At 42.5% G+C, this 17,959-nt stretch overlaps 1 protein-coding gene across 2 annotated transcripts; it reads left to right on the forward strand.

The window, feature by feature from the left end:
- The first annotated feature begins 3,737 nt into the window (after positions 1-3,737).
- On the forward strand, positions 3,738-17,855 carry ACAT1 (acetyl-CoA acetyltransferase 1). Of its 2 annotated transcripts, XM_062514637.1 has the most exons (12): positions 3,738-3,797; positions 5,657-5,704; positions 8,239-8,356; positions 9,318-9,413; positions 10,537-10,637; positions 12,386-12,529; positions 14,327-14,477; positions 15,005-15,100; positions 15,767-15,880; positions 16,257-16,321; positions 16,974-17,131; positions 17,556-17,855. In XM_062514637.1, the coding sequence occupies exons 1-12, from the start codon at positions 3,738-3,740 to the stop codon at positions 17,674-17,676; spliced, it is 1,272 nt and encodes a 423-aa protein (XP_062370621.1). In that variant the 3' UTR covers positions 17,677-17,855. The 2 variants fall into 2 exon arrangements, with proteins under 2 accessions (XP_062370621.1, XP_062370622.1); XM_062514638.1 differs by lacking the exons at positions 3,738-3,797; positions 5,657-5,704; positions 8,239-8,356 and having other exon boundaries at positions 17,526-17,855.
- Positions 17,856-17,959: the final 104 nt, after the last annotated feature.

Consider the following 17,959-nt stretch of genomic DNA (forward strand, 5'->3'; position numbering starts at 1 on the left):
CAGTGTATGAAATTTGCCTGACTTCAAGTCCTAACATCTGTTATAATCAGAGTAGTTCAGAAAACAAAAGTGGAGACTTCCAATTCTTTTCTTGTTAAAAATTTTCACATACTTAGTTACATGTAGAGCTATTTAGTCTTCTGAATTCTGTTTAAAGATAAGATGTAGTCTTTCAGTCTCAGTGTGTCAAAGCCTGCCATGCCAAAAGTGGATGGGACTTGCCTGATTTAGTTTATGGTATTTTTAAAAAAGGTTATGTCTCTGTGCAACTTACTGGGATGAACTTGGATTGCTGAATATTTTGGTTGGTTTATCTCTGAAGTTATTTACAGTGTCTGTCACTGAATGTTACTGGTGTTGCCACCAGGACCTTCAGGTAGGTGATCCTGCAGTAAATGGTGATGTGGGAACAGGCCCTTGACTGAAGGAGTTCTTTTAATATAATGGCTTTTCTTCTCTTGATTGTCCTTGAATTTTAACATAACTCTCTTTTTAGATTTTAACTTCTTTCTTTAAGTGCACCAGTTAACATCAGTTTTTTGTGCTCTTCTTGTACATGCAGAGTTTAGAACTATTTGTATGGAATAAACAGCTATTTTTGAGTGACTGCTCAGTACTGTGCATGGCAATTGGCCAACTGGCAGTTCTTGTGAGCAGAGTTTTGATGGCAGGTTGCCATTATTTCCAAACTTTTTTTGCTCTGTTAAGGCAATATATAGTCTTTCACAATGGTTTTTCAGAAGAATTTGTTCTCTAGAAGCCAGTTATCACTAAAGGTCCTTGGCTGAATCAACTCCTACCCCTGTAAATTGATCACAGTTTAGATGGAATCATTGACCTATATACAAAAGGCTAAACCTGGTTCATTATTCTGATAAAGTGAGAATGTGGCTTTGTTTTCTCTTTGCTTTACCTATCACATAGATTCATAGAATTGTTTAGGCTGGAAAAGACCCTTGAGTCCAACCATTAACTCAGCACTGTGCCAAGTGCACTTCTAAACCATGTTCCTGAGTGCCACATCTTCACATTTTTAAGTAAGTCCAGGGTTCGTGACTGACTTCCCTGTTTTACTGCTTGACTACCCTTTCCATTAAAAAAGTTTTCTTAATATTCAATCTTAACCTTCCCTGGCACAATTTGAGGCCATTTTTTTTTGTTGTTGTTGCTTGGTAGAAGAGACCAACCCCATCACTCTTGGCTACAACCTCCTTTCAGGTGGAGTGATGAGGTCCCCCCTGAGCCTCCTTTTCTCCAGGCTGAGCAACTCCAGCTCCCTCAGCTGCTCCTCACAGGACTTGTGCTCTTGATCCACTCACTGGATGTATCAACATCTCTAGGTAGACATGGTACCTGGCATTTGATCCTCATTTATTTTAATGCTGGAGATCTTCTATGGAAATTCAGTTGGGTACTGTGCTTCTGCTCCTGCATGCAACCTCAAACACCTGTAAGAAAGAACTGCTGGAGTCATGAATGGCAGCTGCTGCTTCCCTCTGCGAATTCAGGGCGTGGCCAAAGCAAATATCATCTGCTGAGCTAAGGAAGAGTGAGACTTTTTAATAGTCTGTGCCTGGACACCAAAAATGAGTGACTTTGAAATTAGTACATTATAGTCATTGCTGGTGAGAAGAGATGCTGAAAAAATTCAAGAATGTTAGCCAGTGCATTAGCAGGTTATATCCCTGAAAAAGAGCTTTATACTGCAGGAGTAAAGGCAAAGTTAAACAAAAGCTTGTTGATTTTTTTGTTCTACATGTTTTCAGCATTACTCATTTCTGAAAAGTATCCAACCTGGATGTTCTTGCTATATAGTGTGTACATTATTTTCAGAGTAAAACCTTCAGCTCTTCCTGACATAATATTTGTGATTTCCTATGTTATCTCTGGTTTGTACTTGAAAACTGTGTCTCTAAATCCAAGGTCTAGACTAGACCACCTTACAACATCAGCTACTGAGAGTCAAGGAAGCAAAGGAGTACAAATGCTTCCCTTGCCGGTGCCTGTCTCAATCAGCCTCTTGCTGAATCTTTGGATATATGTGGAAAGCGAGAAGTATTTTAAGTATTTTACTCTTGAGAGCAAAGACAAAGTGAAATCCTCTCACAGGGAAATGAGTGAGATGTAGAACAGAAAACTGAAGTAGGTTTGACAAGTGTTAGTTCTACAGGGTGAAGATCAAATAATTAAAAAAAAATGTTAAGGTAGCAAAGGGAATGCTCTTGCTGAAATATTCGTGTTCAAATACTCTTGTTTTTTAGGTGCTATTTCTGAAGCCTGTTTTTTTTGGTTTGTTTTTTTTTTTTTTTTTTGTTCTACTTCAGGGTACAAGAGGAAGGAAAGATGCGAGTAAATGCTGCTTTATGTGACTGGTGTAAGTCAGCTCTGGGGAATACTTCATTCGGTTGTGGGTTACTGTAACAGTATGCTGACTCCTTCAGGGATTAAAAAAGTGTTTGAGGAGAAGAGTCTGATCAGAAACAAGTACAGAATTGCTTGTCCTAGACTGTGTGCAACAGCACAATTCAGAGAATATCACTTTGTTTTGAACCTGTTCCTTCGAGATACAAAGCTCGAGACCGGGAAAGAACCAGGCTTTTCCTGGCCTAGCTCTGTGCACGTGGGAGAGACAGGGTGAAGAGAGGCATTGTCAGGCTGGCAAACAGCTGTAGAGTTTTAGTGCTGGCCTTCATCTAGAAATCCAGGTTCAGAGACAACAGAGTGTGGCGGGGGGGAGCGAAGTGCAGAAAAGACCTTGGAACTGGGGTGGGCAGCCCGAGACTCGGCTGGGGTTGAGCTGGCATCAGTCGTTCTGTGAAGGCGGCGGCCGGGACCGTTCTCGGCCGAGTTTGAATGCTGAGGTAACAGCCTTAGGGCTTTATGTCACGGCCAGGCAGGATTGGGGTTTAGGGGGTGTTAAATTGCTGAATCTTCTGAAATCAGGACGCAGCTACAGCACAAGGGCAGGCCAGACACAAAGCGTCCCGGGCTCAACAATCCTCCGCACTTCCACCCCCACTGACTTTGTCGTGCGCAGGATGTTCCGATACGGGATTAAATGCCCGCGGCTCAGCTCAGTTTAACCTGCGGCTTGGGGCGGGGAGCGCCGGGCCGAGGAGGGGCGGAGCAGGCTCGGTGGCGGAGAGGACACACCCCCGGGGGCTGGTTCTTTTCCCCTCAGGATCTTCCACGCTGTCTCCATGCGGTTCGATTTTCCTTCTCAGCGCGGCATTCCAGGCTGACAGCCCCGCGCCCCACGGCCCCTGAGCGGCAGCACCGCCGGCGAGAGGAACGCGCCCGGCGCTGCGGAACTCCAGAATCCGTTCAGCTGGAAAAGACCTCCGGGATCATCGAGTCCCACCCGTGGCCGAGCGCCACCGGGCACTGAGTGCCACGCCCACTCTTTCTTTATAAACACCTCCAGAGACGGCGGCTCCACCGCCCCCCTGGGCAGCCCATCCCGATGTCTAATCCCCTTTCCGTGAAGAAGTTCCTCCCGATGTCCAGCCGAGCGGTGTTCCCGGGGTGCAGAGGTCCCGCGCACGCGGCAGCACCGCCCCTCAGGCCCCGAGGCGCCTCTGACGCCGCCACCCGCCTTCCGCGGCAGCCAATGGCAGGGGCGGGTGTGACACCGCCCGCGGCCGCGGGGCCAATGGCAGCGGGCAGGGGGCGGGGCGCCGCCGGCTACAGGCGGGGGCGGAGGCGGCGGTGAAGGTGACGGGGGCGCCGGCGGGAACATGGCGGCGGCAGCGGGGGCGATGCTGTGCGGGCGGCGGCCGGCCGCGGGGCTGCTGCGGGTGAGGCGGCCCCGGGCCCAGCTTTTCCTTCTCATTCCCTACGCAGCCCCGGGCCCAGAAAGGCGCGGCCAAGGTCACGCCGGCCCTGCGGCGGGGCGGCTGCGCTCCTTCTCCTCACCCTTGCGAAAACCCCCGGGCCGGGAGGGAGCGGGTCCCGGGTCGGGTGCGGGGTGAAGGGTGAAGCCCTTCAGGGACCCGCAGCACCGGGTCCCGCGCTTAGTCCGGAGGGACCTTTATCCGCGATCCTGAGCGCGGCTTTTTCCACTGTCAGCGCCGGGGGTGCTGCGGCTGCCGAGCCCCGTCCTGTGCCCGCTGCGGCCATAGATGTCCCGGCCGGGGACTGCAGGGCCTGCAGCCGGGTTGGATTCCTTCAGATAAGCAGTGTAAAGGTGCAAGATTGCAGCTGTAGGTGTTGCGTCTCAGCTGGGCGGTGGGATGGTGCTGCCCACAAATCCTGTGTGCCCGGCAGCACTGCTGGCTCTCTTGGATGCAGGCCTGGCTGTGCCTGCGTTCCCGGGGGCGCTGGCATCCGACACGGCCGCAGGGAGGAAGGGGAGGGCAGGTGGATCGCATCCGAATTGCCATATGCGAAGATAAAGGTTGCATTTTACCGCCTGTGGAAGTGGGACCTTCCCGCGTTCTTTCCTTCCTTCCTTCCTTCCTTCCTTCCTTCTTTCCTTGACGACAGAGCATGAATGCTCCTAGCAGACGCCAGGTGCGCTTGGCAAACTAGTGTCTGGTTTGTCCAGTCTCAGGCCTTGTACAGTAAGAGAATTTATGGTAGTGTAGGTATTTATTTTGCTAGGTTTGCTTACGTTTTTTGTGTTTTGACTCTAACCCTTGAAAGCACTGCTGTTGAAGCCCTGCAAGGGACATAATTCTTTCTGAGGGAGAAGTTTAATTCAAAACTTCCTTCTGGCTATTTTAACTTGAGCTGAGGATAGAACCAGACAAAATCCCCAAACAAAAGAAAAATCAAACATCCAATTCAAAACATTTTTTAAAAATCAGCCTTTTGTCAGATGAAGGTTGGCAAATGAAGAGGAGAAACAGGCTAAATTTTCGTGTTATGGACACCAACCAGAAGGAATTGTCTAATTTATAAATATGATGGTGTTGTGGCATCCTTAAGCAGTTGTTTTGAATTAGTATTTTTGTAGCTGCAATTCAGCAATGGCCAGAAGTTTCCAGTGTGCTGAAATGTTGTCTAAAGAAATGGCTGAAGAAAGTGTTTTAAGCCACTAATGGAAAGATTGTTAAGATATGAAGCGATACCTACAGAAATAATTTTGTATCTTTACACTGCTTAATTAGATGAAGCTGCTGGCTGGTGAATTGGACTGCTCAGATAAGGTCTTTTTCTTGGTTTTGTTTTATTATCCTGTCTTGGTGTGATGTTCTGAATTAGTTTTCTTCATTTTTTGTTCATGCAACACCAAAGGAGTGGAAGTTGTAAATGCAAAATGCCACTGTTTAAAAACAGTGGAGCGAATGGTAGGAATGAATGAACAAAGTCCAGGGAAGCAGACAGAGGGACTAATAAACTTTTTCAAGATAACACCACTTAGACATATGCTGTAGCTGTACATAGCAGACCTGGACAAAATGCATTGGGTGTTGCTTTTGAAGGAGTATTTGTTTATTTTTCAGAAGAAATTTTATCATAGATATTATGGTGAGACTGTACTAGACTACACTTCTTTTCAAAGGCATGTTATTGTTTTTTTTCATATTTTTCAGTGTTTCTTAGATATTAATTTTTGAAATAATGACTTCTATGAAAATGGGTACATCACATATTGAAACATTACAGCATTTGCTTTCTTGATGTGGGATTCTGAGGACTTTCTTATTTTCAGGCTCTGAAGTATACAAACCGTGGCTATGCATCACAGCGTACTTTGAATGTAAGTATAAAGCACTGTCTGACTAATAAACTGCTATTTTAGGTTTGTTTGTTAATCACTGACATTTTTAAGACAATCATCACTAAAAAACAGACTTAAAGGACAATGTCACTTGTGCCCAAGCTATATTTTACTGCAAAATCTGAAATAAATCAGATTGCCATTTTTATTTTGGTTTGATAAGTGTGGGACAAAATTAGAAGTGTGTCAGCTGACGTAAGCTTCATGTAGCTATCAACCCAGAATGGGAAAAGACAGCTGATGTCAACTGATCCCTTTGAAATTATTTGTGTTATCCTGCAACTTGCTGTTACAACATAAAAGATGAGGACAAGTTTGTTACTATCACTGAAGTCAGTCATGATGAAGGGGTTACAGTAATAGACAGCCCTTCATAGTTTTAAACAAGTATCATTTGTCTTTATTTTTTCTAGTGTTTTCTTTCTTTGCCTGTCTGTCTAAATAAAACAAACAAACCACCATGACCAGGCCCTGTAAAGCTTTGTGGTTAATTTTCACTGAAACCAGTATAGCTGGCAGTAATCATTACTGCTTCTTGACAACTGTCGGGGCAGCCAGAAGTCTTGACATGTGCATCTTTTTGGTGCCAGATTCTCATGCTGCTCTCACAGGATTATCAGGTGCACACGTGCATATAGCACTGAAGCTAAGAGGCAAAGTAAGAGTAAGGTATTTTTACTACTAACACAGGGCTGAATGTCATACCATATCTTAAACTGCTGCTTATACATTCTGCTGGCAACTGGGCTTCTGAGGTGGAAACTTCACAACCGCTCTGGGTAACCTGTGCCAGAGTTCAGTCACACTCCCAGTGGAGAAGTGTTTCCTGATGTTCAGTGGGAACTCGTTTGTGTCCACTGGGCACCACTGGAAAGAGTTTGGCTCTACCTTCTTTGCATCCTTTCTTCCTGTACTAATATTCACGGTGAGGTGCCTCTGTTGAAGTTCTCTGTGGCACTACACCCCTCAGGTGTATCAGCCCCTCCTCCCAGTGTGGTGTCACCAGCAGACCTGCAGAGAGTGCACTGCCCCATCATCCAGCTCATAATGAAGCTGTTACACAGCACTGGGCCCAGCACTGACCCCTCTGGGGCACAACACTGAAAACTGACCTCCAACCACACTTTGTGCCTCTGTCACCACACCCAGCCTGGCCATTCAGGCCTTTTCTGCCCACCTCACTGGCTGCTTGTCTAGCCCATACGTCATTAGCTTCTGGATGAGGATTTTATGGGAGACAGTGGTGAAAGCCTCAGTGTATTCCAGGCAGGCAATGTCTGCTCTCCCCTCCTCTACCAAACCACTTACTTCACTGTAGAAGGCTGGCAGTTTGTCTGAGCATGGCTTCTTCCACTTGGTGAATCCATGCTGATGATTCCTGACAATTTTCTTGTTCATGTAAATGGTTCTTTAGGATTAATTGCTTCATCACCTTTCCAGGAACTAAGGTGGGTCTGACTGACCTGTAGTTCCCTAGGTCCTCTTTCTTACCCTTCTTGAAGACTGGAGTAATGCTTGGCTTTCCCCCAGTCCTTGGGCGCCACTCATAATTGCTGTGGCCATTCCAGCATTATTGAAAGTGACCTTAAAAAGTCACGTGCCAGCTCCCACACAGCTCATGGGGGCATCTGATCATGACCCATGGATTTATGTATGTCCAGTTTGCCCTGATTTGTTCTTCTTCCACCAAGGGTGCATCTTCCTTGCTTCACCCTTCCCTTGATCTCTGGGGCCTCTAAAGGCTGAGGCAAAGAAGGCATTCAGTTCTTCAGCCTTGTCCTTTGTCACCATGCTCCCTGCCTAGTTCAGCAGCAGGCCAATATTTTCCTTGCTTCTTAGGTGCTCATGGAAGCCCTTCCTGTTGCCTTTGACATCCCTTGCAAGGTTAAATTCTTGGGTTTCATAACCTCGTTCCTTCATGCTCAGACTGTTTGCCAGATTCTCTGTCCACATTTCCATCTCCCGTGTGGTTCATTTTTTGTGTGTGAGTTTTAGTGTCCATCCTGGCATTCTTACCAGACTTACTGCTTGTTGGAATGGATTGCTCTGGAGATTGGAGGGGGCAATCCTTTAATATCAACCAGCTCTCTTTGATCCCCCTTTGCTCCAGGATGTTCAAGATTCTTGCAAACATCAGTTCCAAGGCAGAGCTCAATGCACGCCACCTGTTCTGTCCCATAAAGTACAAGGCCTCTCCTCTCCCCCTTGTCTTCTTGACCTGTCCTTCCTGGAGGGCCCTTATCCCTGCATGGCAACACTCCAGCCATGCAAGTCATCTCACCACAGCTCTGTTATCCTAAGGTTGTAGTGCTACAGCTGCACCCTGATCTCCTTATGTTTACTCTCCATGCTGCATGCATTAATGAAGATTTTAGTGCTCTGAAGCACTTGCAGGATGAAAGAGAAGCTATGACATCAGCAAAATAATAAAAAGTAGATGCATTTAAAAATACTGGTATGTGTGTGCAATTGTGAGAGAGATTGTGACTTTTACTCTGTTCTTCTGCACTTAGGAGGTGGTGATAGCAAGTGCTGTAAGGACCCCTATTGGATCTTTCCAAGGATCTCTTTCATCACTGCCAGCCACTAAACTTGGTTCCATTGCAATTAAAGGAGCAATTGACAGAGCAGGTATGTGTACACATTTTTTTTTCCTATGACAAAGAAAACCTCAAATGGCTCATTGTCTTTTTAATGGCTTGGCAATGAAGAAGACCTGCAGTGTCCTGTTCTGTTTTTTTTTTTCTCGTTTTTTGTTTGTTTGTTTGTTTTGTGTTTTTTTGTTTGGTTTTTTTTTTTTTTTACTCCTGTAGCATTTTTAAGTCTTCCACAAAAGCCATTTAAGTAAAGTTCACTGTCAGGCTTTGCTTCAGTCTGAATTACGTGCTGCTTCTAGGAGCAGAATGTAGCCTAGAGCTATCTGTGCTAGTCCAGATGTGGTTCAATATGGTAATTGTTTTTTTGGGATGGTTTTTTATGACGTGTAAGCTGATGAAAAGGCTACTTGCTGCTGAGACTAGTGGCCTCTCCTTTCCCTGGCCATTTTTTATGTGGGCACATGTGCTTGAAGGACAGCCTTGTCAGCCTTTTGATGGATTCAGTCTAGCAAAGAAAAAATTTTAGGGAAGAGTAGGGTTAATACTACAAGAACTTGAACACTAGGGCTGTTGCAAGAGATGCAGCAGGAGAGCAGACCTCTTCTCTCTGGTGGCAGCGTGCTGTGGCCTTGGCTTGCCCTTGCTAAACAAACAAAACTGTCTCTAGACATAATTCTAGCACAAAAACAGTTTTTTGTGTTTAACTATCCATGAAAATTTGAGCATCTTTGGTGATTAGTGAGACTTGGAAATGTTGTCTTCAGTGAAATAACTGCAGCTTGTCCTGCTGGGTGACAGGGGAGTTGTCTTCTGGCAGGGCCACCAGTTCACCATACTCTATGAATATGAAGGTAGAGATCTGGAATGCACCCATAGGGGCCTGGGTTCTGTTAGCGCATGGGTTGGATGTGGCAAGTTTCATTAGTCTTTAGCAGAAAACTTCAATGGGAACCTTCGTCAAAAGGATCCTGGATCAAAACAATTTTGTTTTGTAGGAATCCCTGCTGAAGAAGTGAAAGAGGCCTATATGGGCAATGTCCTGCAGGCTGGACAAGGACAGGCTCCAGCAAGACAAGCAGTCTTGGGTGCAGGTATTCCTTCTCATGGCACTGGGGTTGAAGGTTTTCTGTCTTTATGTAGGTGGAATCTATTGGGCTGTGAGTTAAAGCAGAGTGGTTGGGCAGCCCTTTGTCAGGACAGTCTGTGGATGCTTTTTTCCCCCTGTGATAGGTGAAGGGTTCTTGTTGCACTCGTGGAAGTGGGATGTTTCTGCCTACAGTGTTTGCAGAACCTAGAGAATACTGGAGATCAGGCTGGTAATTCCACAGTATTTTACATTAATGATGGATGCTGCTCTGTATGTTTCACAAAGCAGACTTTTCTTCTTCAGTATATCATTATTCTTAATTCTTACTGGAAAAAGGGTCAGTGAGTTTCCTTCAATTCATGAGTATGTACAACTCATCTTCCTATGCAGTCTGAAGCTGACGCTGGACGTATTTACTGTATAACATTAGCTGTAACATGAAAGTTACTACGTGCAGAAATTGTTTCCTTCTCCCTTCTTCTGTGGGGAGTGGAATTCATTACCTTAGCATGTTTCTAGGGAAACCTGTAGGTCAGGGAAGGACTATGTACTTTCTTGGATCTGTTCCTGTACATTTTTGAAGGAGAAGGAACTACCTCCATGTTAGGCCAAGTCGTAAATATGGCTCTTTTCTTTCACAGAATTATATGGTATCTTGAGTTGGAAGGGACCTTAAAGATCTCGTTCCAACTGCCCTGCCATGGGCAAGGACACCTTCCATTAGACCAGGGTGCTCAGAGCCCTGTCCAACCTTGCCTGGTGTCTCTTGTTACCTGTTGCTAAATTCTGCAGCTTATTTATGCTTTTTCAGCCTTTGCTGCTGCTTAGAGGCAGGGGTCAGGGTTTTAGGAACAGGAGGAGTTCTAGAGTCCCTTCCTTGATCTTCCATTTCCTTGCTTTTCCACCTTATCACAAGTCAGTTGTTGGGGGAAACAACAGGGGTCTTCAAGAAGGATGGTAACTAATGGATAAGTGTAGATAAATTGCCCTGGCAGGCTAAATATTGCAAGCTGGACATCCTGGACATTGTAGATAAAAATTGGTGCCATATGAAATGTTGCTGAAACACCAATAAAATATTGAAGTCTACCCTTTAAATAGCAGCTGTACAACTTTTTTTGACTCAGGTCTGCCAATCGCCACTCCTACCACAACTGTCAATAAAGTCTGTGCTTCAGGAATGAAATCAATCATGATGGCAGCACAAAGCTTGATGTGTGGGAGTCAGGTATGTGCGTTTTGTGATATGCTGTGGGGAAAAAGAAAACCACACAGTTAATGTTGTAGATCCTGTCCTGTCAATGACTGTGCTCTGTGATTTGGGATTGTGTTCTGGCTTGGGATAACAAAGCTAATTAGCAAGAGTTTGTTTTCTTTTGTTTATGCAGCACTAATTTTATAGTCATTTAAGTACACTTGAATTCAAAACAGAAAAGAGATGAATACTGTAGTTGGAAAACTCAGACTTTCTTTAGATCTGAGAAAACAGGGTGGATTGTTTGGGGGGTATTTACATCATCTCTCTACTGCTCTATCCCCATCTCACCTACCAGTCCAGCCCCCAAAGTGTAATTAAGGGAATTTTCAAGCTTTCAGTTTTGAAAAGTTGAAAAACTTTTAATAGATTTAGTTTTTTGGTGACTTGACTTTCAGACAGTGTTAGCATTTAAATTAATTAAATACACATATTCAAGCAATGTTTTTTCCAAGTTCACTAAAGATCTTTCAGGGTTTTTTATTGTTTTAGAAGAAGCAGGATTTATTGCTGCTGAATAAGCTTTTTCATTAAAGAGCTCCATGAAGGAGAATTGTTTATCTCTGTCAACTTTCTTACAAGATTTTCTATAAAATGGGAAAAAATTCTGTCACTTGATGGGATGATAGGAGAATACATAATTTTGAGTAAGCCATTAAATGCTGTGCAGCCAAGAATGTGGGAGAAATGTGAAGGTGCAAAAAGACATTTCAGTTTTGTTTTTAATTCCACACCCAAACCATTTTGGCAGCATCTTTGGTTCTTTGAAGTGAAAATATCATCAGTTCAATTATACATATTTTTGCCTTTAAAAATAAGCGGCTCATAAGTGAGGAATACTTTTGTGTATGTGTTTAGAACAAAAGTAAAGTATTTAAGTTTTGATGTCCTTTCTGTGGAAATCACAGTGTCACAGGAGTTAAGCAACTGCTTTATTGCTTTGGCCTTGCCCTGCAGAGAACAGCACTTTGTCTGGGGCCTGCTGAAGTTGATGGAAATCTTGTCACCAGACTTTGAACCAGGCCCAGCATGTCTTTGTAAACAGCTACATTTGGATTTAGTAATTTATATCCAATGACTTCATGAGAGTGGTTGTGCCTTTGGTTGGTTTGACAGATGTAGGCCATGAGCTCTGAATAGAACTGAAGTTTTCAGCTGAATTAATCATACAAGCTGTGCTGCCAGTCTCAGCAAAAGCAGAGACTCAGCCAGTTATTAGTCTCTTAGAGCTATAAATTATTGAGGGGCTGGTATTGGTTTGTTTTTCCTGGCTGTGGATTGTGAGGTATCTGTGGTATGACAGTCAGGGATGGTTCCCAGTGGCTTGAGTCAGTGTACACCATTATATAAACAATTGTATTGGCTCTCTCTCCAGGTCTTTCACTGTATGGAATTGAAATGCCAGGGGCTCTTGTTCCTCTGATCTGCTGCTGCTTCCATATCTCCACTGCCTTTCCAGTTTATCTGTCTTTTCAATAGTTTTGTCTCCAGCCTTCTTTCTTTTCTTTATTACTTCATGTCATGTTGCTGCCAGGGCAGATTAACTATCTTCAGTTGTCCCTGTTGTTTGCTTTTTAAATGCTTAAAAGGTTTTTTCTTCCTCTTTCTCAAAGACTCCTCAGAAATATGAAGTAACCATACTTAAGCTTACAAAAATTGTTGCTACAAGAAGTCATGGAAAACACACTGATCATTCATTTTATCTTGTTTCCTTTGGGCAGGATGTCATGGTTGCTGGTGGAATGGAGAGCATGTCTAATGTTCCCTACACGATGAGCAGAGGGGCAACACCTTATGGAGGGGTAAAGCTGGAAGACCTGATAGTAAAAGATGGGCTGACAGATGCTTACAACCATATCCATATGGTAACTATTCCTGCACAGTGCTCGTGTATCAACCACAGATAGATCTGGTGCAGATCTGCAGAGGTTACTAATAGTTGTTATGATACTGCTTCATCCAGCAAGCCTGGAAACGAGGAGGAAAAAGTCTTCCATTTCCAGGTTTCCTGCAGTAGCAGGAAATGGAGTCAGACAGCAGTCCCCTGTAATGGAGGGACTGCACAGAAGACCAAAATAGCACAGCAGTTTGTGTATTAGTAATTACTTAAATAGCCTAAAGCAAGGATTAAGAGAAAAATTAATTCTGGTACTGATAGGTTGCTGTTGCTCCATCTGAGGGAGGGAGCAATCAAGTTACTTGGTGTATTTGAGGATACTTGCTCTGTAGGATCCAGCAGGCTCATGTTTTTCCCTCCCCCAGAGTACATATCTCATATCTCCTGTGGGAAGGTTCGAGTCAGCTGGTGTGCTTGCTCATCAGCAGGGTAACTTAAATTAGACAAACAAGGGCAAATTTAGGATGGGTTTGGAAAACAACTGATGCAAAGGTAGTCAAGAACAATCACCAGGGCAGAAAAGTTTGAAAAGAGAACAGCTACTTTCAGCTTATGAATATTTCTGACCTTTACCAGTGGTGATTCACAGCTGTAGGGCATTATTGATTGATCAGGTGATGTTCTTGGTAGGATACAGGAAAACACATCTTGAAGAATATTTAATGTGACCCACAGATTTGATATAAGCCTCACTTGTGTATGATTTATTCTTTTTGCACACTATGTGAGAGTGTTGAAATTCATTCCCGCATTTCAGCTAAAAAGGATTTTGAATGTGAGGATTTTATAGGAATCTAAAGGGTGTTTTTGATAGTTAACTCCTGCGAGGAAAAATTCTAGCAGTTGGTTATAATACACCAAGTTTTAATAGATTGGGACAGTATGTTGGAACCTCTTGTCTGTCTCGTAGCAGATGTAGGTTATTTAGAAAGCCTTAACAGTCTCTGTGAGAACATATAAGAGAGTCCATAGGATGGCTTTAGGAACTTACTCATCTGTGTTTTGACAATAGCCTAAGTTGCTGGTGCTTTCAGATTTGAAGCCTTTAAATTCATTAATTACATAGAACTGAACTTGCCTGTTTGAGGAACTGGAGGGACACAGTACTAAAGGGTTTTGTGTTGATTCATTGAGTCTTCTAATGAAATGAGAGGTGGAAAAAGCCTCTTTCAAGGGCAAATCTTTCCAAGTGTATAATTGCAATCATGATTTGCCTATATAAAAAAGTGTTTTGGTTCTTTCATGCTACTTATTTCATTCTAATTATTAGGAAAAAAGGATATGTACTTCTATTTGTACAGGTTTTAGAGATTTTGAAGGCTAAGTAAGCCCTGTGTTGTTGACCTCTTCTTGTAATCTTTGGAATAGGCAAGGTAATAATGGAGTGAAAACATTAGGAAAAGGATGTGAACATGTGGTTCTGTAGCTGAACAATGATCTTCAGTCTCTGAAGATGTCAGCCCTAAGCACTTTTTTTTGCATGCAGTTTTTTAATTGGAAAAAACCCCCCGGCTTTGTAAGCAAAGCTCCTCTGACTTTGATCATCTTGATCTAGAAAACATTTGATAAATCTGACGATTATATTTCAAAACCAAAAGTTTTGAAATGTATTTCAAATTTGTTCATGACTCTGTACAATCAGAAATGGACGCAAAATATTAGTCACATTCAGTTCTGGAAATCTGCTGATTGAGGGTTTTTTCAGTTGTAGTTGTGCTTTGCATCTTCAGGAATATCAAACCTAACAGGCCCGGTTTTCTCCAAGGGCAACTGTGCTGAGAACACTGCGAAGAAGTTCACTATTTCCAGAGAGGAGCAAGACACTTATGCCATAGGCTCTTACACCAAGAGCAAAACAGCCTGGGACTCAGGAGTACTGAAAAATGAAATTGTTCCTGTCACTATTACAAAGAAAGGTATTGTGGAAAGGTGTGATAAGATTGTGTTTCTCATAGAAAGCTGTAACACTGTCTATGTTCAGTGCAAATTGTGTTGTTTAAACATGCAAATCTCAGGAACGTTAATTTTGATCACGTAAGAATTTTCTGTTAGGCAGACTTTCTGGTGAATAGCAGTCAGTGACCCATCATCTGGTTTTTGTTCTTCAATTTTTCTTGAGTGTTACACACCGCATCTTCTTTTTTGTTTAAGTGAAAGGTTAGCTATTGACTTTAGTTATGGATTAAGGGCATCTGTTTGTATCTATTTATTTTTATTTACATTAAAGATGCGTTCTTTGTCCTTTTTGTTCAGCCACTGGGAAGTATAAATGGATTTGCTGAAAATAAATTTGATTAATAACTTTTTTTTTTCAGTTTATGTAAGCACATTTCTTGATGTGCACTTTACATGCATTTACACTTTTTTACTAAAGTAAGTTATTTATACAAGGCAGTATTCAGTCAACTGTTCTACAAAATACTAAACCAAATCTGAATTTCAGGGAAGCCAGATACAGAAGTGAAAGAAGATGAAGAATACAAACGTGTCGATTTCAGTAAAGTTCCAAAGCTGAAAGCTGTTTTCCAAAAAGAAAACGGTAAATATCATTAAAAGAACTACTGAACTTTCTGCCAAGTGCAAGGATGCTTTGTCAGGGTGGAGAGTACTGTTCACAAGAGCTTGAATGCCCAACAACAGACTCCTTATTTTTAAATGACTGCTGAGATAAAGAAACATGCTGCACAGCATGAACTGGCTTGGATTAAAAGATGGTCCAAGACCCTTACAGCCACAAACACCTCTGTTTGGGACATTTACCTTAAAGAGTGACAGATGGGTCCTGTTTCACTGTTGGCTTTGGTCTCTTCCAAGTGTAAACTCTTGTTGCTGTGGAGCTGGAGTGGCTTTACAGTTGCCATTGCTTCCTGAATCTGTAATTGATAAACCTCCCTGGCTAACTCAAAGCTGCCCTTCATTCACAACCTTCCCTGAGCTGGCATTCCATAAAAATGCCAGCAATGTAGCTGCCATAGAAGGCATGATCTAAACTGGCACTGGGATAAGGATACATGAGCGTTTGTTTCATCAAACAGATAACTAAAAAAATGAGTAATTTTTTGGTAACTCAATGCAACAGGTTTCACCAAATGACTGAGACTTCATGTTCAATGAACTCGGGGAAAAACAATTCTTAACAGGATATACTTGAGCTGTTTTGTGGAACACTTTCACCTCTGTCTAAGGAATGTTTTACCTTTCCTAGGAACAGTTACAGCTGCTAATGCCAGTACTCTGAATGATGGAGCAGCTGCTTTGGTGCTGATGACTACAGAGGCAGTCAAGAGACTGAAAGTCAAGCCTTTGGCACGGATAGTAGGTATGATTTTTCCTACCTCTAGGAAGGTCCTGGAAAATACTCCCATAGTGTGCTCCCAAACTGGGCATCCTGTTTGTTTGGTTACCTGACATTATGGCTGCATCTTTCCAGTCCAGTCCTTGAAACTTCAAGTGTTATACCAGTGGACTTTTGACCATAAATGGAATTTTCTATACATAATAATAGTAATAAAAATCTGAAATTATTGTGTGGCTTACTTAGGGCACTACATTTTAGATGCAGCTATTTCATGGACCATGGTGTTCAGAATTTTTCTATCTTGGCAGTGTTTGCTGCTTGCAAAAAGAGAAAACCATGTATGGTAAAAACACAAGGTCTTTAACACCTTTAATGATTTTTTTTTTTCCTTTTTCAGCTTTTGCAGATGCTGCTGTTGATCCTATTGACTTTCCAATTGCACCTGCATATGCTGTTCCCAAGGTAAGAAGAAAACTGAGTGGGTTTTGGAAAAAAAGAACAACCTTCCCTAGCATTCCACTGCTGGTTCATCCCCTCTTGGTGGGTCTTCTTGAATCAGGATTGAAATTATAATGATGTCATAAATACAAAGAAAAGATGTTTTACAGAGGACCAGGGCTAGAATGCAGATCTTCAGAGTTAAAAAAATTTCTCACACCTATTTTGAAAAAGAGAATACTGTTCTATACTGCTTTTAGCAACTTTGGACAAGTTTACACCTTTGAAGTTTTGCAGCTTGTACAGCCAAAAGGCAAAATAAGTATGGTTATACAAGGATAGACTTGTTCTAAAAGGAACTGAAGAGAATTGTATGGTGTGAGGCAGTACCGTGTCAGTTTAAATGGGACTTAAATGTAGCAGCAGTCTTAATGTTGTGTGATGGAAATGCATCCTTGGCACGGGCTGCTCTCCATTCCTTCTTTGGTGAAAACTCAAGTTTGTCGTTCAGTCCCTCAGTTTTGCTTTTTTCCCATCTGACAAAAAGAGGTCCCTAAATGTGACTTTGTGAATCAGAGTATGGGTAGCCTGAGTCGCTGACTTCAAAATAGATCTATTATTTCTATAATTAGTTTCCTAATTTTTCATAGTAGTGATTATTTTTTATTGTTTCTAGATTCTAAGTGAGACGGGCCTGAAAAAAGAAGATATTGCAATGTGGGAAATTAATGAAGCATTCAGTGTTGTGGTGCTGGCCAATATTAAAATGCTGGGCATTGATCCACAAAAAGTAAATATTAATGGAGGTGCCGTCTCTCTTGGACATCCAATAGGGTAAGCAAAATAAGCTCTGGGTTTTGCTTTGCACACAAGCAGTGTCTTACAGGTAAACAAGTTTTAAGCAAGAGTATGTTTGAATTTAATCATTGTTATTGATTTGATTGTGGCAGATGTTGTCCCTTCTTTGAAAGAGCTTTGCTGCCTGTAGAGGTACTCTGTAATACAGGCTGACATAGAGGTGATTTCTTTCTCCCAAAGAAATGTTAGCTATACATACACAAACAAAAACTCCATGTTTAAGAACCTTTGTGTATTCCTCTTGTAAGGCCAGTACTTCATCTGTATTGCACATAACTGCAGACAAAAGCATGGTTTCAGTTTTTTTGTTGGTACCATATTCTGCCAACTGCCCTGTGTAGGTCAAATTAAGAATCTCCTTTAAACTAAGCTATGTTCTTTTTTTTTTTCTTACATTTAGAATGTCTGGAGCAAGGATTGTCGTTCACATGGCCCATGCTTTGAAACCAGGACAATATGGTCTTGCAGGAATCTGCAATGGAGGAGGAGGTGCTTCTGCAATACTGATACAGAAGCTGTAGCCCAAGTACCATCAGAAAAACAGCCTTAAATGCTCTCTGATCAAAATTATGGATGGTAGCTGTTACATCTTATTTATCAATCAGTGGATGAATTCTGTAACTGCTATTCTAAAATTTCCTAAAGCATCAATGATTACTGATCCAGACAACTGGCCTCTTACTGCTTTATCAGTGCAAGTTTTTATACAGTACAAATAAACAATGTCAAATTTTAATTTTGGCTTGAAACGTGACAATAAAGAATGTTAACTATGGCTCCCTCTGTCACTGACATATCATTTCT

The sequence above is a fragment of the Cinclus cinclus genome, chromosome 2, assembly GCF_963662255.1.
Source record: "Cinclus cinclus chromosome 2, bCinCin1.1, whole genome shotgun sequence".
NCBI lineage: Eukaryota > Metazoa > Chordata > Aves > Passeriformes > Cinclidae > Cinclus > Cinclus cinclus.

What these genes read in the sequence shown, in the direction of transcription:
- ACAT1 (XM_062514637.1), top strand. Translation starts at nt 3,738, where the DNA reads ATGGCGGCGGCAGCGGGGGCGATGCTGTGCGGGCGGCGGCCGGCCGCG. An exon ending in CATCACAGCGTACTTTGAAT is followed by an intron (nt 5,705 to 8,238) that starts GTAAGTATAAAG and finishes TTCTGCACTTAG; the next exon opens with GAGGTGGTGATAGCAAGTGC. An exon ending in TGTTTTCCAAAAAGAAAACG is followed by an intron (nt 15,101 to 15,766) that starts GTAAATATCATT and finishes TACCTTTCCTAG; the next exon opens with GAACAGTTACAGCTGCTAAT.